The sequence below is a fragment of the Phaethon lepturus genome, unplaced genomic scaffold (assembly GCF_000687285.1).
Source record: "Phaethon lepturus isolate BGI_N335 unplaced genomic scaffold, ASM68728v1 scaffold19612, whole genome shotgun sequence".
NCBI lineage: Eukaryota > Metazoa > Chordata > Aves > Phaethontiformes > Phaethontidae > Phaethon > Phaethon lepturus.
Window position 1 is genome coordinate 3,205 of NW_010524331.1, and position 23,767 is coordinate 26,971.

The 23,767-nt window shown below is 36.5% G+C and overlaps 1 protein-coding gene across 1 annotated transcript in view; it reads left to right on the top strand.

The window, feature by feature from the left end:
- Nucleotides 1-10,248: 10,248 nt before the first annotated feature.
- Nucleotides 10,249-23,767, top strand: part of ZRANB3 (zinc finger, RAN-binding domain containing 3) — a gene marked incomplete at its 5' end in the record, with an annotated part of 29,003 nt that continues 15,484 nt past the window's right edge. The window contains 7 exons of the mRNA XM_010282421.1: nt 10,249-10,267; nt 13,027-13,205; nt 16,377-16,608; nt 18,332-18,417; nt 20,935-21,106; nt 21,490-21,618; nt 23,105-23,224. Coding sequence (XP_010280723.1) covers nt 10,249-10,267; nt 13,027-13,205; nt 16,377-16,608; nt 18,332-18,417; nt 20,935-21,106; nt 21,490-21,618; nt 23,105-23,224 — 937 coding nt within the window. The remainder of the gene's footprint in view (nt 10,268-13,026; nt 13,206-16,376; nt 16,609-18,331; nt 18,418-20,934; nt 21,107-21,489; nt 21,619-23,104; nt 23,225-23,767) is intronic.

Here is a 23,767-nt window from a genome sequence, read left to right on the forward strand (position 1 = left end):
ACATTTCAGCAATTAAATATGGAGTAGCTCTATGAGTATTGTGTTTTTAAAGAAAGGTTTCTTTTTTTAAAGACTTTGGTTTGTAATGTTTCAGAGTACATTTCACATCTGAGAAGTGCCAAAGGAGAGGGAGAGAGAGATGACTAAATGAAGATGCTAGCTCACAGAATGAGGTTCAGATGCAGGAAGCATGAATGAGAGATTGAGCCAAAATCTGCAGAGCATTCATGGCCAGGGAGGCTTGTTTGGAAGTGATGCTGGAGGAACTGGGAAGCAATTCAAATGGAACAAAAAAATGCATTGTCAGTAAGTCAATGTAGAATGTCATTCAGGAGGGGAACTGTTGGGTTAAAAAAGATTTAAGAACAGGAAAAGGCAACTATAGTAATCTGAGAAATTACCTGGGCTTAAATGTGGACTTTTAGCAGCAGGGATAGAGAAGAAAATACAGATTTTTGGAAATGCAGGGCACAGTTTGTTAGAATGGAACAGAAGAACAAAGTGAGATAAAGACTACAAGTGTAGCTAATAGGTTGTCAACAGTGATGGAGAGCAAGGAAATAAGTTTAGAGTTAGCTGTGTGCAATGGAAGTTTGCAGCAAGAGAATCCACAATGAAAAATCAGTGTGTTTAACTGTAAGCGTTGGGGAGAGGGCAGAATGAAAGTGATCAGTTTTGAGTATGTGAGACAAGCTGCTTTAATGCAAGTGAGAAAAAGCAAGGTGCTAAACAAGTATGAGTCAAATTCTAACTGACTTAATGGAACTTGGAAGGAGAGGAAGAACATGGGCAGAAGAGAAAACTACTCCAAAGGTAGCTCGGTAAATAATTTAAATCCACATGCTTTATGATGTCTTTGTACTGTCTTGAAAGGGGGACAAGTTAGAAGCGCAAGATAAAGCAATGTAGAAAAGGTTAGCGTAATTGCTTAGTTCGGAGATACATGTCAGAAAAGAAGTGAGATACTCTGTCAAAGTTGAATGCGTGGTTGTTTTTGAAGTATTTGGAACGTACAAAGTATTTTGAAGTATTGGTATGGAGAAGGAACTAAGCATAGGAGAAAAATAAACACTGTTTCTGAAAGCTTGGGGTACTGGAGGGAGAAGACATTGAGAACTATTGAAAATGGAGAGACCAGTGATAAGACACTTTTCTAGATAATTCTTTTCCCTTTTGCCTGATTCAGCTACCTTTAAAGGAGGAAGACATGAACAGAGTGTTCTGCAGCTCTCACAGTACAGATAACTGCAGGGGGAGGGTCACTTGGGAAAGCGGAGTTTATTGGAAAAGTAATGAGAAGTACCTAAATTTCATTGTAACTCATTAGAGTACATGCTAAGGAAGAGCTGCTGTTGATCACAGGTATTTTAGTCATTGGAATACCGAGATGAAGGTTTGTAACCTAGATTGTCAGTAGTTGAATCTAGTTAATGTTATTTCAACTGTTCCAATTAACTGAAGTCAATTTTTCTTGCATTGAGTCAGCTGGTGAACTGAGTTGTCTCTGAAGCCAGTGACTGAATGGGTAAAGAGTTTTCACTATCACTATTAGGTGTCTTCTTGACTAGAATTTTTATCAGTTAACAGTTCAATTAATATATTCTAAAAACCTATTGAAGTGTCTGAGCTTAACCTTCAACTTGACCACTTTGATACGTGTTATTCCACACATCTTTGTCAAAGCTGAAATACTAGAATATGTTGGCAAATGTGCTCTTACAGCTTTCAAATATTAAAAAAGCAGTTTGGATGTTTTTTTTCAGTTACATGTTGAGGAGTGTTGGAGAAAAGCATAAGACAGCACAACCATTCTCCTCTAGATTCCTTTAGAGAATCATTAACACTGCAGGTGTGGCAACTTAGTGCATCTTACATTAAACTGAGCGTTGGTTTTTTTTATCTAGTTTTTTTAAAAAATACCTTGTGTAGTTCAAGAGAAGGATGTCATCTAGCTTAAATCTTCTGGGGCTCTATTTTTGCTGAAACAACATGGATTATTTTTGCAAGGAAGTCAGCTCTCTTTGTTCTAGTTTTAGGACTGTGCGCTGTGATTACTGACACACAAATGTAATGGTTGCTTGCGCAGTTTTATATAAAAATGTACTAAATTCAGATTCCTTAAATAACCCTTGGTTAAGATGCTAGTGCTAAAGTGTTGGTTTGTGAGTAGGAGGTAAATTATATGTTGTAGCGTTATATAAAACTGACTCACATGAGTAGGTGAGAATCCCAAGAATATCAGGACACCCACACTAGCAAAAGAAAGATGTGAGCTTCCTCTGTACAACATGTTCCAAAGACTGCATTAACAAAACCAGCTTTAATTTGTGAGTAGTAACAAAATTTTTTAGTGTTTCAAGAAATGAAGTGCTAGTGCTTTGACTGTTTGTCTTGGAAAATGTATTTAAAAGCAGAGGAGTTTGTTCGGAAAGTTACCTGCAGTTCTAATTATTTTTTTCTGGTTAAATGGCTGTTGAAAATTAATCAAAAAGTTAAGTTATCCCCACAAGCAAGCAGTAGTTGTATTGGATTGCTATACCCCTTTAGCTTTTAATACTCCATGTAAGGAAGCAGAACTGTCTAGTTTAGAGAGGATATTATTGCAAAAGATTTCTACAGTTACAAGAAGCCTCTAGCGCTGACTGCATGACTTCATAGGATTCTTTGTTATATAGATCTTACATATATGCCACTGTGGTGTTAATCGGTATTCTTGCAAGAGCAAAGTTCAAAATTAGATTCTTTGTCTTTGCAGATACCTTGCTGAAGTAGCCATAATTAATATAAGAAACTTTAATTGTTTTCTTGGCTAATATTGCTAACATTTTAAAAAGGTTGACCTGAACGTAACCCAGACACACAGAAACAGAAATTATTTTCATTTGAACATTTTTTTCCTTCCTTGAAAGTTATTTTATGAAACTGTTTTAGTATTAACTTCTTTCCAATGCAGACTATTTTCATGTGGCTATGTGACATATACCACACGAGCTTAGCCTCTGTTTCGTTCTGCTTTTCCCGTCAGCTCACCTGCATAAAATTTCAAATATCTGCTTCTCCTTCTGCTTTGCAAAGTTGGCTCCAATCTTCTTGACATCAACACAAGGAGCTCTTTCTGTGCTCTTTGAGGTTTGAAAAATTATGCTTTCTGACCTTCCAGAGGCAGAACTTTCCTGACCAGAGCTTTCATAGGTTTTGAGTTTCTTCCTTAGTTCCTTCACCTGTTTTTTGCTAACTTCTGGTTTCACTCCAAGGTTTGCTGTAGTAAGAATCTGTAAGTGCCCCTTTGCTTCATGCTTGATACCTTTACAACAGTGTTCTGGTAGTGCATGCTAACTCCTGAATATCTGGGTCTGGGGTTCAGACTCAACCAGCTTTGTGTGGTCTCTTAAATTACGTGATTCTTTGCATTTAGAAGAAAGCTTCAAAGACAGTGATGGGTTTTGTGTATAACCTCAGGTGCTTGCATTTGTTCTCTTTTTTGTGGGGATCAATAATAAGGTTTTGGACCTATGTGTATCTGGGATCAACGAACACAGTAGATTTGTTGCTCTCTTCTCTGCAGGCATATTCAGTTACCAGGATACGTTCTCATGCAAAGCTTCCCATTTTACTCTTTGTGTTTGCATTTTAATGGAAAATGTAGTTTTATGTTAAAGCTCATACATCTCTACATGAAAGGGTTGTTAAATCCTAGTGCAGACCAAACTATGTGGTTCCATTTTATTTATGAAAGATACTACCGTGTCCAAAGCCCATTGCTAACCCTAAAACTGCAATAGGGTTATGAATAGTAGGAAGATTGTAGTGGCATGTGCAATGCATCACAATGACATTCTGATGCTTTCTGTTAGGAAAAAATAGCAGTTTTCCTTGATAAATGGACAGAAATTCAAATGCTAGCCACAGGATTCACTATGAAGGGAAACATTAAAAAATTAAATGGGAAAGAATCTGAAAGAATTTGCCATTGACTATGGTGCTTTTTGGTTGGACTTTGCTGCTGAGAGTAAGGATAACTGAGACATCTAAAATTATTTCCCCTCCCACCCCCCCTGCTTTTCTGAAACTTTTGACCATGTGGGCTGAGCTTGTAACAGGATATGAAACTGCATATCATAGCTCTGATTTATATTCTTGGTTAGAGCTATTATTAAGGTGTCATAAGAACAGATGGGGTATGAATGATGAAGCTCAGATTGGGTAACTACCAGTTGAGAGGAAATGACTAATTGAACTTCAGAGAACAAGAAGTCTGTCTTCTTGCAGTCAAAATATGTGAAACAAAAATACATATTTGTCCCTTCAATGTAGCTGAAGATCTGCTTCTGCTTTGACAGCATGGAACCTTTATGTTCATGTTGGCAGCTTGTCTGACTGCAAGAATATAGAACATACTGAAGTTTGTTTTAAATATAGGCTGTATATTTTTAAGACTATGTAAAGCAAAATGTGAAGAATTGCTTTTTAACAGCTTAATGCAACTATTAGGTACGAGTTCTGTGTGATATGGGCTATAATGATGGGGAAACTCTTTACATTTCAAATCTAATCGTTGTGATTATAAACTGGGAACACTTGATGATTTGTCTCTCAGTAATATAAGCTATTTTTCATTGCCCTAAAGTTTAATGAAAAAATTTTGGACTTGATGTATTTTGTAACTACATTAAGCAGGCATCTTTAAGGTTCTTCTTCTAAAACTGTAAAACTACAGAGAATGAATGCTCTAAAATGCATTAAGTCATAAAATAATTTGAATATCCTCAATTCCACTTACATTAGTTTTCACTTCTACCTGTATCATAAACTCATTTTGTGTGTCATGTCCAAACTTTTATCAAGTGTTAGTGTCAGTAATGTTAATTAATTGGCATAAGTGAGTAATTTTAAAACTGTAGCGCTTCAGGAATTCAAGTATGAACAGTGATTCAAAGCACGTGATTCATGTTGCTAACTGTATCATAACAGAGGACTTAACACATTTAGATACTCTAACTGGAGCTTTAAAAACAATTTTGTGCACCTGATTCATATCAATCTGTAATGTGTCTAGTTGAATGTTTAAATGACTGAAAAAACGTATGGGTTGCAACTATAGGAAGACAATCCAAACTACTCATGACAAAGTTAATTCCTCATTGGGTGGGAGAAGAGAATGAATACTTAATAGCAAAATATCACTATAGATATGTAACTTTAAAGTATATAGGTGTTTCTGTGGAATCTCTATTTGTATTGGTACTGCAGAAACAAGGAAGATAAAACTGTTGATCACTTTACCATGATTATCTTTTAAGAGTGATTATGTTATGGATAAAATAATGGCAGTTACTTTGTGCTTCCATTCATTTACAGCAACAAAATGATGAGTTTCTATGAATCTTTAAAAGCCAGCAGTTTTGTGGCTGCTACGTTAGAAGTTTGACTTCAGATATATTAAATGGCAGTTAGTGTCTTATGTTTTCGTATCTACTATAGCAGCAAAGATTCTATAAGCACAGTCTGAAAATGAGTGCAAAAAGAAAAACAGAACAACTTCTTATTCTTCGGCAGATACTCGAGTCATCAAAGTTTAAGTGGCTGCAGTTCACTCTAATGAAAAAAATCTCATTTTATGGGAAAAACATCTGTTCCTGTGGTTGACGTGTTTTTAAGGTTTTTTATTTCACAGAATCATTAAGGTTGGAAAAGACCTTTAAGATCATCAAGTCCAATCATCAGCCCAACACCTTTCAATTGATATTCAACTTGTAATTGTCAGAGCAATTTGTAAATCACTCTGAATTTCTTCACTTTAGCTTGTTATCCTGAAAAAAAGAATGAGGGTCTAAATACTTAGTTCACATATGCCAAAGAACAGTGCATCAGTATCTTATGTATTCTCACTTTGATTTATGTGTGTCTGAACTGGCATAATTAACATTTCATTATTTATGCAATTCTACTAAAATATAAGTTGGTATGCTGAGAAATACTGTATTTGTGAGCAGAGGTCGGCAAAGGACATTTGTATTCCTGTTCTCTTTACCATGCTTCCTTACTACCAGATGCTGCTTGGGTGCAGCGTACTCTTGGTTATTGCTATCACAGAATCATTAGAATACTTCAGGTTGGAGGGGACCTTTGAAGGTCATCTAGTCCAACCCCTCTGCAATGGGCAGGGACATCTTCCACTAGATCAGGTTGGTCAGAGCCCCATCCAGCCTGACCTTGAATGTTTCCAGGGATGGGGCATCTACCACCTCTCTGGGCAACCTGTGCCAATCTTTCACCACCCTCATTGTGAAAAATTTCATCATTTCATCTAGTCTAAATCTGCCCTCTTTCAGTTTAAAACAATTACCCCTTGTCCTATTGCAACAAGCCCTGCTAAAAAGTCTGTCCTCATCTTTCTTATAAGCCCTCTTTCAGTACTGGAAGGCTGCAGTAAGGTCTCCAGAGCCTTCTCTTCTCCAGGCTGAACAACCCCAACTCTCTCAGCCTGTCCTCGGAGGAGATGTGTTCCATCCCTCTGATCATTTTGGTGGCCTTCTCTGGACCCTCTCCAACAGGTCCATGTCTTTCCTGTGCTGAGGGCTCCAGAGCCGGATGCAGCACTCCGGGTGATGTCTCACCAGAGTGCAGTAGAGGGGCAGAATCCCTTGCCTCGATCTGCTGAACACACTGCTTTGGATGCAGCCCAGGATGTGGTTGGCCTTCTGGGCTGTGAGCGCACGTTGCTGGCTCATGTTCAGCTTTTCACCCAAGTCCTTCTCATCAGGGCTGTTCGGAGAACAGCCTTCATCCCCCTGCAGCACTCCGGGTGATGTCTCACCAGAGTGCAGTAGAGGGGCAGAATCCCTTGCCTCGATCTGCTGAACACACTGCTTTGGATGCAGCCCAGGATGTGGTTGGCCTTCTGGGCTGTGAGCGCACGTTGCTGGCTCATGTTCAGCTTTTCACCCAAGTCCTTCTCATCAGGGCTGTTCGGATCCATCCCTTCATCCCCCAGCCTGTCCTGATACCGGGGGTTGAGCTGACCCAGGTGCAGGACCCTGCACTTGGCCCTGTTGAACCTCATGAGGTTCACACAGGCCCATTCCTTGAGCTTGTGCAGGTCCCTCTGGATGGCATCCTGTCCGTCAGGCGTCTCAACCGCACCACTCAGCTTGGTGTCATCTGCAAACTTGCTGAGGGTGCACTCGATCCTACTGTGTGTTTATATTTGTACATTTGCTCTGACGTCCTTATTTTAAATATACTGTATTATTGAAGAAGGTTTTTGGTTCATTCTTGAGATGCCTCTGTTCTGTATGTAACTGCTATAGTCTTACTAACTTTTGGCATTTGTGTACAGCATTTGAAAAACTGTAATACTAGGTTGTTTTGCATTCCAATTGATTTCAGGCTTTGAACTGTTTTGAAAAACATGATTAATGTACTGAAAGCAGTTGGGCTCTGAAAAAAATCTGCAAAAAAAAAAAAGTCTTGTTTTGTAAACTTCAGTTCAAGCAATTAGCAATGAGTATTAAATAAAAGAAAAATCAGTCTTTGAAGTGAGCAAAAACTGACAGTATTTATAAGTTAGAATTGTGTATTAGTTGTCTGCAAATAAATGTCTTTGCCCAGCTGCAAATCGCAGACATTAAGGCCCCACAATCATGAGTTGCCACTAAAAATAATTCTCTTCCTGCCTTTTGTATATCTGCAGATTCGGAGGGGGTTGTATTGTTATGTTTTCTTCCTTTGTTTTCTTCACTCCATCCCTAACAACTTTGGATTGGGAGTGTGGTTACAAAGCTATTGCAAGTAGATAGTTTGTTACTTCCTAAAAATTAAGTTATTTAAGATATATTTTGAATTCTTTTTTATGTTACTTGAAAGAAACTGATGAAATTGGTAGATACTGAAATTTACACTGGCAGATTGAGTGAGCAAAAAGCAGTTTCTCATATTTCTCAGAATATCAAACATTTATCTCGCACATCATGTCTGAAAAGTGCCAGTGTACATTTTCTGCTGAGATGTCTATTTTCACCACAGAAATGTCCTTTTTGGCTCCATGGCAAGATGCATATTATTAGACATAGTGACAACTCTAAGTTGATGGTGCTGCTATAAGCATTAATCATTAGTGTAAAGTGGCTGGGTTTTGTACAGAAAAGTTCTGTTGTGATTTGTGTAGCTACACTAACTTCAGTGTACCTAACACTAAAAAAAGGAGTTCTGTATTACTTTAAAAGACTTTCGGTATCAAAATACAGAACACTTATATTTTGGTGTGTTAAATTTTATTATAGACATAGAGACCTGGAAGATCTCTTCAATTTTTCCATGGAAGGAACATTGCGTTTGAGTTACATGGTGCAGTGGGTGCATATCTAGTTATGTGGCATAGGAGTAGGAGAGGTTTACGTTCCTTTAGAAGATGCAGTGGCTGGGAACACAATTCTGCAAGAAGAATTCATCCAGAGCAATTCATCGAGATTAGTTTGTGTCCATGACTGAAAGCTATGGGGGTTAATAATTGAAAAGCACAAGGCAGGAGGATACTTGAGTCAACGGGAAAACAAGCAGAGTGGCCTATGAAGTTTATTCCCTTCCAGAGCTTGAAATATTTCATCATTTCTGAGACTTGGCACACTTTTCTGTCAGTAAACATATATAAATCCTCAAGCAAAGTGATGGACTGCATAGAACTGTCAGTCTACTGCTGTCACTTAGTTCAACCAACAACATTCACTGCTGTATTTCTCAATCAATGGTTTGACTAAGCCCGTGCCCTTTATGTGGCACTGTGGTACCGACTGGTGGGAGTTATTCTTCAGTTTGCTTTTTATGACAATTTAGGAAATCATACAGTGCTTGAAAAACTTCCCAGATTACTTAGTATCTGGGGAATTCATCCAATTGCTGGTTATTTCACTGCAGCCCAAGCAGGTATTCCTATCAAACTCTGACAATTCTTACGAAGTTGCGGAAATTCACACTTTTTGCCTGTTTCAGTTCTTGCCTTGGAATTCCCAGCATAGATGCTGGTCAGAAGAGTCTAGGGTTGCTATAGGAGAAAAGGGAACTTTAAGTCATCATCTTGCTGTAAGACTTAAAGGGAGTAGGTTGTCTCTACTTCTCTTTCTTATCTTCAGTTTATGCTTGGACTTGTGTGTTCCTCTGAATTTGTTAGTGTGTATAAATTTATTGTATGTATTTTATCTACCAATTACTAGAGGTAGAACAAGCTCTTGTAATTCTTCAGATAATGCTTTTGAATTGCATAGACTTGTCAGTTTGGTGTTTTCTTTGTTTCTGTGGGTTTATTCCAGTGTAGGAAAGTTTGTAAAGTAGTGGAGGTAAAAGTTTGTGAAATAGCTGAGAGTACACATTTGGAAAGATGCATCATCATCCATTTAATGGCTTAACTAAATGTCCAACAAATAATTTCCATTGTCCTTCATGCAATCTCAAAGATTTGATGAAGAAGCTTGCATGGGCTAGAAACACTTAAGTTCCCTAAGCCCTACTTGAGTTAAGAATGTATGTACTACATAACTGAAATAAACTAAGTAACTTAAGATACCTATAAGAAATTCATATCAAAGATGGCATTTAATGTTTAGAAAATGTAAATATGCTGAACAGAATTTACTAGGTTTGACTGGGGACTTGGAGTTGTCCTTGTCTTTACATGGGTTAACATTAACTAAGTGACTTCAAAATGGGAAAACAAAACAAGTTCATTTTCTAATACTTCAGCTAGTACAATTGGTGGGGGAGAGGGAGTGTCTGTTTCTATTTAAAAAAAAAAAAAAAGTGACTGCTCTGGAAAGCAACTTTTTGTCTGACACATAAATAATCCTTAATCATTAAGCAGCCAAAACATTGTTGTTTCCAAAAGACAATAAAGTTGAAGATGCACTTCTTGCCTTGAAGTTAAGTCTTAACTTCAAGTCTTAAGTCTCCTAAGATTAAAGTCTCTTAAGATTAAAATTAATATAGTACTAGACCAAAGCAGCACTTCAGTTTTACAATGCAAGTTCTTCAGTAGTGCAACAAATTGAATATACATTTTTAGAATAATTGTCATACTTATTTTCAAATTCATACCAAATTTACTTTTTGTAGTTGATACCTGTAGGAATGAAGTATACCTCTTTTCCTTTCATTGATTAATTCTGTAATCTAAATTTATAGTAAACAATTTATAGGTATTGGTTATCTATTATATCTACTATTAATTTCTGCCCTCTCTTCTTGTTTGTCATTTAGGTGTATGATTGCTGATGAGGTAAGTGATGTTCCTGTTCCTTTAAGACCATTTTTCGTGTTTTAATGTAGTTAATGCAGATGTGACTTTGTTTGAGAGATGTGGGCAGTAAGGTTGGTAATGGAAAAAGCCTAATTCTTGTGATATTGGGCAGAATTCTGAAAATATCTAAGTGGGGGGAAAAAAATGAAGCCTGACATAAGATTGCGAAAACTTATAATATTACTTCTAATTGTATTTAGGTATGTTAAATCTACTGTATTGTTAAATCTACTGTATTGTTAAATCTTAAGAGTATTAACTCAGTTGATTCTTTTATTTTAAAGTACTTTATAATTGCATAGCTAGCTATTTGTAATGGATTAAGAGAGATTTCTGGCCCAAAGAGGTGGATTTTGAACAGATATGCCTTCCAGAGATGAATTTCCTTAAATGCACTGATCAAGTAGTAATAAATTCATTGCTTGCATACATTTGAAAATTTATATTTTATTCCATGTTAGGGACATCTGAGTCCAGCATTTCTTCCCACAGATAAAGCATTTTTGTAATAGCATATAATGTTCTTGCAGTGTTGTCAGTATAAAACCTTACTGAAAAAGAGGTAACTTTTAGTGATTGATATCATCTCCCAATTCTAATTTGGGTTTTCTTGAAGCACTACAGGGGGAAGAGAGAGCGAGAGAGATAGATTGATTACTGGGATTAAGGCATCTCTTCATAGTAGAAGAATCTCATAAAAACCTCATTACAGCTGGAGATAAACTATCCTGGCATAGAATGTGACATTTCTGGAAACTTTGGAGAATACAAAAGCATTCAGAGGAGGAGAAAAGGGAAGCTTGGGAAAAATCGAAATATCAGCAGTAGCTATTTGTTTATTAGAACAAAGTTTCTTATTTCCTTACTTGAGTGAGAAAATAAACTGTATAATTATGTTAGCAATAAAAAGAACTGCAAGATATATTTGTTCCAAAGTAAATAATGTATGTTTCACAATCACAATAGGTCTGGCACTACTGGAAGTATTGTGCAGTGGTGTTTATCTTGTGCTTACTGACATATCTGTAACATAAGAAGAAAATGTTGGTAAAAGAAAGCATCAGTATTGTGAACTTGTATACAGAAAGAAGTTATGTATGAAAACTAGAGATCATATAATTATTGTACTTATACCTGGATTATGTAATTATGTAAAGATTGAAGTACAATAATAATAGTATCTTTTTGAAAGGTATTCTGAAAATATATTGCAATTCTTCCTTGGAGTGGGAACAGACAACATTTTTCCCCTAAAATTTCAAGTTTTCCATGTCATTCATTTCTGTTACTGAGAAAGGTGTGTTCAAATCAAAAACCAAGACCATAATATATTCTACGTTTTTTCTTGTCTCTCACATTCTTATGATCTAGACTAGTGATCAGCTATATGGGATCTAGATTGAATTATGGGTGCGCTACTGCCAAGAGAGCTGGCCTTTATTCCCTGCTTGTTTCAACTCGGTTGCCTGGATCATCACTGGTGCACTAGTGACTGGGCAGTCTGAGTTCAGGAGACAACTGTGGCAACGAACTAAAAATGAGCGTATTCTTTTTTTACTTTCTTGGATTTGTTTTCAGCTGGCTCAAGTACTATTGGTGGCACAAGGAGGCTTGCAGGAAAATTTTAATGAAAACTTGGCAGTTTGTAATGAAAACTTAGTATCGCAGCAGTTCTCTGATTATTTTTCTTCCCACTAACAGTAGAAATATTCATTATGTCTTCTTCTAAACCTGGGAAATCTGGTGATACCATTCCATCAGTCCATTTAAACTCAATACTGAGGATATAAGTAAGTTCTTTTATGTCTGTACCATGAGCAGTTAGATAGTAGCAAATCAACTCATACCCACTGGACCCTGTGGAAAACCTGAACAGAAGTATTTTAAGGCCAGTCTTGGCTTTAGTGCTTAACAGGAATCTGGAATTATCTCTTGCCATGTGAAGAAGTAGAGGAAATGGCTGCATTCTTTGATTAAAATATTGTGGTGTTTTATTTTTTTAACAAAGTGCTAAATTCTCAATCTTATATTCATCTGTTGCTATTTATATTCATAACTCATTAGATGGAAGCATTCCTACCTTGACAATATGAAGCAAGTACTTTCTTGTTAAATATATATCTATGTATTGTTTCTTTACCCTTCACCTTACCTGTAAGTCTGAATTCTCCACTAGGCAGACTTCTTCTGTGTTACAGAATAAAGAGAAACTGTTAGCTATGATGAATGGCAGCAGTGGTTTCTTTTCATTGACCTACTTGGGTCAAAAGCAGAATTCTTCATACAGATCTTCCTTTGTTCTTCAGTTGCCTATGCAACTTAGGAAAAAGTTGTCATTTTTATACTAAGATGACATCCCATATTTTTCTTTCTTTTGAATAGTCTTTTAAAAATGTTTTTGGTAGTTTAACAAGTTAAAGAGTTTGATCTTTATAGCCTACCCTACTAGGGCCCTGAATAGAAAATCTTCAGAAATGAATGGAAATGCTTATTTTAGCTTTAATGAGCTAACCAGTTATAACATATGTATTAATCCATTTAAAGAGAAGCATCTTCTTTCATAAAAGATGATCTGTGGTAACAAACTGACAGTGAAATAGATATTACGTAACTAGCACTTTGGATTTGTTTCCTTTTATCTGATTCTATCTTTGCAAACTATTTTTGGCTTTTCCTGAATGGAATATGCTTTCTAGGCATAGACTTCTATTTTTAATTTTTTTCTTTTCTTTTCCCAGATGGGCCTAGGTAAAACAATCCAAGCAATTGCCATTTCCTATTACTATAAGAACGAATGGCCTCTCTTAATTGTAGTGCCTTCATCTCTGAGATACCCTTGGGTTGATGAGATGGAGAAGTGGATTCCAGAACTCTCTCCAGATGATATTAGCATCATTCAGAACAAAACTGATACTGGGTGAGTAAAGGTCATTATTCTGCTGTAGAAAGGCTTGTTCAACCCCCCTGCTCAAGCACGGCCACTTAGAGCCAGTTGCCCAGGACTGCATCCAGATGGCTTTTGACTATCACCAAGGAAGGAGACCCTGCAACCTGTTCCAGTGCTCAGTCACCCTTGCAGTAAAAAAGCGTTTCCTCATATTTAGAGGGAACCTCCCATGTTTCAATTTGTGCCCATTGCCTCTTGTCCTGTCACTGGACACCACAAAGGAGCCTGGCTCCATCCTCTTTGCACTCGTACCTTCAGTTATTTATATACACTAATAAGTTTTCCCCCTGAGCCTTCTTGTCAGGCTAAACAGTCCCAGTCAGCCTTTTCTCATAGGAGACACATGCCAGTCCCTTAATCATCTTCATGGCCCTTCGTTGTACTCTTCCCAGAACATCCATGTGTCTCATGTGCTGAGGAGCCCAGAACTGGACATGGCACACTAGATGTGGCCTCACCAGTGCAGAGTACAGGGGAAGGATCACCTCCCTCAACCTGCTGGCAATACTTTATCTAACGTAACTGAGGATACCTTTGCACAGGCATAGTCCTGGCTCACGTTCAACTTGGTGTCCACGAGGACCCCAAGGTCCTTTTGTGGTGAGCTGCTTTCCAGCTGGGTGGCCCCCAGCATATATGGGTGCATGGAGTTGTTCCTTCCCAGGTGTGGGGCTGTGCACTTCTTGTTGAACTTCATGAGGTTCCTGTAAGTCCATTTCTCCAGCCTGTCGAAGTCCATCTGGATGGCAGCATGACCCTCTTGTGTATCAGCCACTCCTCCCAGTTTTGTCATATTATGGTAGTCCCTCATCTCTCTTCAGAAAATTACATTACTTCAGTGTGTCTTAAATTGAACATACGCAGTTATTTCTCAGCTCTGATGAATTAGCTTGTACTCATTAGCTTCTGTAAAACATTTTGAACACATTTTTTTAAAACTTCTGCTATGCTTTACGAAATAAGGAAGTAATTACTGTTAAAATTCTATTTAGTGCACTGAGAAAATTTGTAAGTTATATAATAAGTATTCTCTAAAAAACTGAAAAGGTCCTAATAACCTAGAGTTTCTATCTTTAGACTTAATAGCATGAATTAATCAAAGAGAGACCACAAGTCTTGTGTGTTATTAGAATAACTCTCCTCTTACACTGAATTAACAAGGGTATTTTTTAGTCTGCTTTACCGTAAATGACTTGGTTGATTTTGTGGTAATGATTAGATGATGTTCTGAAACTCCAGGATAAGGAAGACTGATCTTCATGTAGTCTGGGGAGTATCAGAAAGTGACTTGACCACTGAGATGTGCAGATGAGACAGTAGCTTGGAACCTTCCTTGTAACCAGATAAATGCAACTGAAAAAGCATTTTAAAAGCTTGACCAAGGGGTAGTTGCTACCGATAGTCAAAACTTAAGTTTATCATAGGAATATGGGAACTAAAATAAGGATCTGATGAGCCTTTTGGGGTTTTAAGGTCTTGAGCTAAAATGCACAAACTTAACGCTTATAGTGTTGAATGCCAAAAGGAGAAATGTGGATTGATGGAAGTGATGGCAAAAGTAAATGACAAACAGAATTCTATTCATTTTGTCTCAATAACTTTAAAAAGAGTAGACCTTAACCATTATCACTTACTTTTATTCAACAATAAGGGAAGAGGAAAACTTGGGTTTTTGCTTGTTTTCCAAGGAGGCGTCCTAGCTAGAAGTGAGGTGGCTGTCGAACTAATTAATATTTTAACATTAAAAAGTGTTTTATGCATTTGCAAGAAAATGCAAATGCAAAAATACAGCTGCCAAACTTAGTTTAGCATTTCGTTAAATTCTGCTTCCATATGTTCAGCTTTATTTTCTCTCAGTTCAATACTTTGCTGTTCTTCAAAACTTCATCAGTTAAATTTAGTGCTTAATGTTTAAGTTCTTAATTTAAACAGGCTAAAATATAAAAACCTAAATTGATGCCTAAGTATAATTTCTAAGTAAATCTGCAGTTGGATGTTTCTTGAATAAATTGCTTCCACTAAGAATAAATAATTTCATTTGTAATTTTTTTTTAATCCACCCTTCACAAAGGGGTAAGGGAAATTCTTGTGTTCCTGGTTGCTACATGTAACTATACAGTAACAGTCAGAGTCTGTAGTGCATTGACCACAGTGCCGGTGCTCTAACCATTGCCTCTCCTTCTATATCCAGAAACATGAATATGCACATACTTTCTCCCTCTTGTATACTGAAGGAAACTTCAGTTTAGTGTTTTTTCTGATGTTGCTACCAGGGAACAAATAAAAATCATGCCAGAAGAGCTGTAGTGTCTGACAGATGGGTAGACCAGCTATGACTCTCATTCTGGTGACTTGTTTGTGTAACAACTTCCAAGAGTTCCTGTGCTGCTCAAAGGCTTCTGAAGGGCCACAGTGCTCTCTAGTGATTTCAAAATCAATTTGTGCCTTGGGCTTATATATGTCTTTAAATTTATTGTAAGAAGTTCCTTTCCAACTGAATACTAATTTTTCATCTTATGCCTTGTTGATTCCCTGCTTCCAGTTTTTTGTTTTCTTCATATGCTGTTCATGCAAAAAAGCTGGGTAGACAGCTCTGACAAGAATGTTGTTCTTTCAGGTGTTGAGGTTCAGCCCAGACTGTACTTTCACAGTACCCAAATACTCAGAGACAGTCTGGTTAGTCATCTCAAGCTTCTGGTAAGATGACTGTCTGTACACAAAGCGATAGGTAGCTTGCATAGAGATGTTATTACTTTGGGTGTTTGGGTTCTGCTTACAAAGTATGCTCACAATGATCTGACTTGCATGTGTAACGTTTTATCCAGAAAGTGGATTTGTCCCGTGCAGTACTGCTGGAAAGGAGCACGAGTTGAAGCAATACAACCAGCAAAATGAACTTCCTTTTAAATGCAATGAATGTCTTGGAAAATAGTTATGAAAGGTGTGTGATTTATAAGTGTGAGATGCTAGAATGTTTTAAACACCAAAAGTTGTTATTAGCCTGACAGCCCACTAATTAATCAATCCAAAAGGTGTCATACATACCTTCTTTAAAAAAATTAGTTTGGTATAATTCCTTTGCTGTATTAATTTTCCTACAATGAAAGTTTACTAAGAAAACTTCTGGATTTTCTCTTTCAGGAGAATATCAACCAGCAAAGTAACGATTCTGGGGTATGGCCTGTTAACTTCTGATGCACAGACTTTAGTAGACACTTTGTACAGGCAGAACTTTAAGGTAGTTGTGATTGATGAATCACACTATATGAAATCCAGAAATGCCACACGCAGCAAGATTTTATTGCCAATTGTGCAGAAGGCTCTTAGAGCTATTCTTCTTACTGGAACTCCTGCTCTAGGAAGACCTGAAGAGGTATTTGACATACTGTGTTTTGTTTTGTTTTAAGCGTGGTATCAGTAATAAATGAACAATTTTGTAGTTTTCTTAAATATATACAATTACACAGGTGACTTGAGAAAGTGTTTCTTATAAGAAATAAATCTCACACATAACAGGCTGACTGTTGGGAGAAATAGAAAATAAAGAGCCTAAATAGAGAACTATTTTTTTCTATTGGGTAGGAGAGTCTTTGGTAGACAAGAATTTGTGTTAAAATTTCTGCTTCCTCGTCTGATATAGGAAGTGCTTTGTTTATCACTTGTCTTTTTAGATATTCCTAATGTTCACTTGTATTGCATAAATGGAAAAAAATATATCCTAGATATGCTTGTTGCAGTCCAGAAAGACAAATTTTCCTTTGAAGGAAGTTCAACTTATGGAATTGGGAAGGAGCAGAGAGGAAACCAAAACCACGTGGGTTTTATACTGAACCAGAGAAAACTGCTTTTATTTATCAAATGCAGAAATAAATGGAATATAGAAGCTGATTTGTATCCAGGGATCTTATAAGGGTTAACATAAATAATATGTCACACTTTAGAGTTTCTTGCTGTGTAGATAGCATTTATGCCAAAAGGCTTTAATAATTTAATTTTTTCAGAGAGGTTTTAACTTGAGAAGGCTATCCACTATAAGAAAAAGGGCTTGGTATATTATAAGCATTTGCTTAAAACTTTAAAACAAATATTTATATCTCTAGATGCAGATAATTATGAAACTTCCTACATGTGTACCAAATACTGTGTTGTACTTGTATACAGTGCATTGATTCAGAGACTAATAAGCAACATTGCTCAAGGTCTTCAAATGAAATTCCATACAAGCTGCCCTTGATCACAGTAATGAGCACAAAACTCATGACCAAATGGAAGACAATTTGAGATATTTTCATAGTGATACCAAAGTTTTGCCAGGGTTTACAAGGCAGAGTGTAAAAAAAATTATGTCTCTAATCAGTGTGGTGTAAGTTCTGTGATTCTATGATACGCAGAACCTTTCTATGAAGTCTGTAAATGGAATATGTATAGAAAATGGAAAGCATTATTCACTTATATTTATGTACATTTATAGCAAACAATTACAGGCAGTTTCTTGTTTGGCCTATATCGATGTCAAAATAGCACCCTTTCACTTGGGCAAATAAATTGGTTTTGAGTTTGTTGTCATTGTTGTTGTTTTCCTTGCTACTGCTTTTCAGTTCTCTGATTTCTGTCTTGAAAGAATCCTGTGAAGGACAAAATTAGGCTGTAGTAGTTTTCTTTTTGGGAGAGGTCACTAGCATGTGATTAGGTAGTATGAAAGCTTAAATAGCAGAAGTGATGTACAGTAGACTTAAGAGAATAGCAGGGAAAGGCATTTAGGAGAGAACCTTCCATATGACCTGGCAAATGACAAATGTCTTATTTTTAGGACTAACATCTTGTTGTCCATGTTTTCTCGTTCAGTATAGATCTTTCCCAAGTAGTCAGCACTGTGTTATGGTGTTCAGGGTGCTCTGCTCTTTATGGGCTTCCTACAGGTGTCCTGTCTCAAGCCACATGCATACTCCTATGGCATGTCTTTTGCATGTGTGCCAAGCTATATATTTTTTGTGCAACTGTTGAATGTAAACTTAACGCAATAATAATGTAATAATTGTTTCTGAATAGTCTTACATTTGCAGGCCATTTTTCACTGTCACTTTATTCTTATACAGCTTTTCATGCAGATTGAGGCACTGTTTCCCAGAAGATTTGGAACTTGGAGTGAATATGCCAAAAAATATTGCAATGCTCGTGTCAGGTACTGTACTTGCTCATTAATTTTCCTATGGGTATCTTTGATGTTTTTGTCATGTGAAGTGAGAGATCAGTTAGTAGTACCTCTATTGCTGTATCATACCATCTTGCTCAGAAACTCAGGATCAGGTACCATCTCCTCCATCAAAGAGGATTGGGAAAAGGATTAAATTGACAGGAGACTTTACTTGAGGACAAAATTGGAAGCTATTAAAGTTTGAAATAAAGTTTAAGTGCCAGCATTCTGTTAAGTAGAATGATTTACAAATTTACTGTCATCAGTATGAAGTGTATGGGTTTTACCTCTAGAGCTGGAGTTTCAGCTACAGCTGAAGCGTAGGAGTTTCTGACTCTGTCTTGTGCTCATATCATGCAATAATTTACATACCTCTTTATTATGACGTCCAGTCTTTTTGCTATCCCACCTACTTGGGTAGAAAAAAAGTCCAATACTTGTATTTTACAGATTGACTGAGTAAAAGCAAAGGTATAAAACTCCCAAAAGCACAGTATTGTGTTTGTAATTCTGTTTGAGGAATCAAATATAGGCATTGTCTGTTCTTGTCCACCATCTTGCCTCCAATTTACCAGGTAACATTGCTCATTATACTTTTTTCCACACATGTGCCTAATGAATTTTAACCCATTTTTTGTCCCTTACATCTTTCATGAATTTTCATGTTTCATGTGCTTTAAGTTGTTAATTTCAGGACGATTAATTTCCCTCTGACTTGCTTACCTCAGCTTTAGTTTAATAGTCTGTGTCTCTAGCTATGTGCTAAAAAGAGAGGGCAGAAGAAGCTCTGATTTAAAATGCTTAGTTTTACCCATCTAAATCTATGCTACAATCTGGAATGAAAGAAGTTATGAGAAGGGAAGAACCTTTAAAAAAATTTCTTAGCTAAAAAATTTCTGATCTACAGTTTTGCGTATATTCAAAACAATAGATTTTTGTCAGCTAAATTGGCTAGCATTTAGATTTCATTTTTACAGTAATAATTACATGGTTACGTTTTCAGATAACTTGTTTTTCTCCATCATATGCATTTTATCAGCATTTAACTTCAAATAACATGGAAGAGTGCTGTCTAATTTTCAGACAGAGAAATGCTATTTTTTTCCATGGTGTTTTGACTGAACGCATATGTAATTTTCACACCACAAGTGTGCGTGGGTACAGCATGGTTAGCTACTCAATCATAGATGATTATCTTATTTTTGGAATACCATAAATGTAATAAAAATCAAGTTCAGGGTTTGGCAAGCTTTCAATAAATAACTTTGTCTTTATGACTTGGCTGAAACAAAACATCCTGTGGTAATAAACTTGATAGGATTATTTTATGCAGCACTTCCTGTGAAAATGTTGTGAGTTGTTTTTTCTTAGGTGGTCATAGATAACCTGTTTTTAAGATGAGGTCCAAAGTATTTCTGTGAGGTTTTACCTACCATTTCTTTTATATCCCCAATACTCAAGCTGGAGGGAGGAAACCTTTCTAAGGACAGCCATATAAATAGACCAAAGAAGAGATATGAGAAAAAGATGTTGCTGTCTTCCATCTACGTAGCATTCTGAGTGTGTTATGCCAGTGTAGAAGTGAGTCCCTCAGCCCCTTTCCCAAATGGTTGTAGGCAGCCAACTAAAACACTGTTGATAAGCTCAGTAAGGCTTAAAATTCTCTAAATTATATATAAAAAACAGTAATTTACTAGTAAAATTACATGCTTGCAACATACTCTCCTGGACTTGGAAAATGCTACCTGGGCTTTTTTCCAAAGGCAGCAAAATCTGTCATGTTCGTTATTTTGCTATCTCTTGGCAATGTTGACAGAGAAAAGCTGCTGCTCCTGCTGCAATAGTTTCTTAAAAACAACAAAGCAAAGAAAGAACAAGGATGACTAAGTTAACAAAATCTTTCTTTTTTCAGTGTTTACCTTTTTAACCTTAAACTTACCTCCTCAAACCTACTTACTTTACTATAACCTTGTATAGTATTACATTTAAAGCTGGTACCCTTAGCTTTAAATCCTAGTAGAAGGGAATTCTCAGGGAGGGGGGGAAAACAAAGGAATATTAATGGTAACGTTTGCAGCTTTCATGATAGTATCCCTGTCAGTTGTTCCCACCTATAATATAATAAAGAGCATTCTCATGGTGGTATAGTCTTCTTGTTAGTCCATTGAAACAAGAGTTATAAAATGATACCTGAATGATACTTCCTGTAGAAAGGGAAGTGTAGCTGGGATGAGATAGAGGACTGTATGCATGTGATGGGTAGTAATGCCTGTGGGTAGCAGTATCTGCTGGGAAGTTAAAATGGCTCTGATTTAGTGTTGGAAGGAATTGGACAGAAAGCAATCATCTCTGGTGTAAACAGAAACACTGTGTGTTGCTATCTAGCACACCTTCATATCTAACAGTGTGTTTTAAAATTAATTATGTAGTGAAAGCTTCTAGTAAATTTGAAAGACCTAGTTTTCATCCTCAGGTGTTGATTTTCCCCCTACCTCCCAACCCCAGGTTTTTTGGTAAAAGAACTCAATGGGACTGCAGAGGAGCTTCAAATTTAGAAGAACTACATCATCTTTTAAGCGAAATAATGATCAGAAGACTGAAGAATGATGTTCTAACTCAGTTGCCTCCCAAAGTTAGGCAACGTATTCCATTTGACCTTCCACAAGTCGCAGCTAAGGTAAATTTTCCACTTTTGCTAAAAACACATTTGTTAGTAAATAGAAATACCTGTATATGCATGTGTATTATATGTAGTTACGAAGAATGTGTGAACGTACAGTATCTCTGTTATTCTTTTTAAAATATAACATGAAGAACATGAATATGGCAAATTTTTTGCATCGGATAATGATAAAATTTGCTCTAATTTTAATACGATCTTCTTCCTTTCTGTCTTCCTTTCCTTTAGATTTTGAATTCTACAGTTACTTTTAGACAAATTTGATAGACTTCTTACAAGTACTCACTTCCTAAACTTTTCATGCTTGAAATGTACATTGAAGTAGAACATGCTTTGGCTTTGTACCATATATCTAACCACTGATCTCTTCTTACAATTAGAATTTGAATACCACTTTTGCAGAGTGGGAAAAATTAATGAGAAATCTGAATTCAGATGCCACTGAAAGCCACTTTTCTCAAGTCATGAATCTAATCACACGCATGTATAAAGAAACAGCCATTGCCAAGGTAAGCGTGGAATTCTCTTCTTAATGTATTTAAAATACCCACTGTGTTTTTAACTTAATAAAATTAGTTGTATTGGCCTGAATAGTAGATGAGGTTCATTGCTTTGTTTTATAATTGCAATGTGGAGAAACAGTCTTTTTCCCTGTATGCTTATGGAGTAGGCTGAACCCCATTACAATTACCTGAGCTAAGTAAGTGTTAAAACTGTTACTAATTAGATATCCACTAGGCTGGCTGAGACTGTCCAGATGCAGTCTCACAATAGTACTAAGTGCGTCTCACCGACATAGGAGTATACTGAAGGTGGATACTTCAGGGACATACCTGTGTTTTGGTAGTTGCTGCAGCTGACTTGGGACTGTGCTGATGCAGCCCTTAGCAGACTCCTTTCTGTCAGTACTGGTTCTCCCCATGGATAAATGTGGAAGAACAATCCCCTCAGGCTGGTCTCTTTCTGTTTTATCAAATGGGACCCCCACCCCCCACCCCGTTCTGTATTTTCCTCCTCTAGTACTGTAGCTTAAGATGTGAGGAAAAACAAGTTAATAAACCAAAATCCTTTACATGCCTACTTCTTACCCTGTTAACAGGTTTCATTATGTTAACCTATTTTCAGAAAAGGATGGTGGAGTGGGGTGGGGGAGTTCTGTAGGCTGCTGGAGCAATAAGACTTGAGAATCTGACCAACTCCCTCAAATTTTTCTCTCCTTACCTTAAAAATATCACTGTAGTTCTGTTACTATTTCTTCCCTCCTTCTCTAGTCTCTCTGCTACCCTCTGTTAATCCATTTTCAAAGAGGAAGTTGAAACATAAAAAAAGAGAGGAAAAAAAGAAATCTGAGGACAATGCCATGGGTATTGCATTAATCATTGATCACTGTTAAACTTTGTTATTAACTGTCATCATTACTTTAATAATTTTTATAAAAGATATTGAAAATTATATTTGACACAAGAATTCCATGAATGTTTGAATAGAGCAATATTTTATGATTATGGTATCATGAAAGTATCAAAATTATTCTTTCAGTTTTGATATATGGCTTGCTGGGTGCAGATACAGAAGTTCTGATTACACAATACCTGGTCTGTTTGAAATATGTTTGAGCAGAAATCAGTTTTGCTTTGTTTTTTTAAATATGGCTTAAAACATTGACTAATAATGTTGTAACTGAAAGGGCCTTTGCCTACATCTTAATCTGGAAGAAGTGCCGTGTAATTATGTGATCTTTTGAGTGTAAAGTGGGTTTTTCCTCTAAAGGAATGAAATAGATTTCACAAAGACATAAAGTTGTGGTATTTTTAAAAACAAAAATAATTTGAATAATTTCATACTTTAAAATGCTTGATAAAGTCTTAAATGGATAACAAAAATTATGGTCATTGATCTTTTCATATTAAAAGAAATTGAAAGACATTAAAATAAAAACTGTCTTTTTTAACATTTTGTGTGTCTAATTAATGAAAACGCACTCTATTATTCCAGGCAGGAGCAGTAAAGGACTATATCAAAATGATGCTTGCAAATGACAAGCTGAAGTTTCTAGTTTTTGCTCACCACTTAAGCATGCTTCAAGCCTGTACAGAGGCAGTTATAGAAAATAAGGTAATGATTTAACAAACATGCACACAAATTTAACTGCAAACTGTGTTTGAATTCAGTAGAACTTACCTGTGTGTACAGGAATTTAGGGATTTTAAGTATATAGACATCAGTGCCACTGATTAAAGGGATTGTGTGGTTTTGAAGAAATGTTTTGTATTTGAGGGTAATGTAAACACTCGTATTTAGTATGATACATAATTATTGATCAATGTTATAGGCAGTTGTCTCCCAAGTTTTTCCATCGATGTGCTTCTCTGTCCTTTCTGTTTTTTCATAGAACACTATCATCTCTGAGCAACCTGATCTAGTTGAATATGCCTCTGCTCATTGCAGGCGGGTTGGACTACATGACCTTTAAAGGTCCCTTCCAACCCAAACAATTCTATGATTCTATGATCTCAACTGAACGTTTAATTCAAAGCAGTAAAAATATTTGAAAACAACTTTCATATTATTTTGATCGTGGATGCTCACCTGTTGCTAGGGAATGGTGGCTAACTTTGCTATTTAATATTTTTATTAGTTTTCAGATGCTTGGAATTT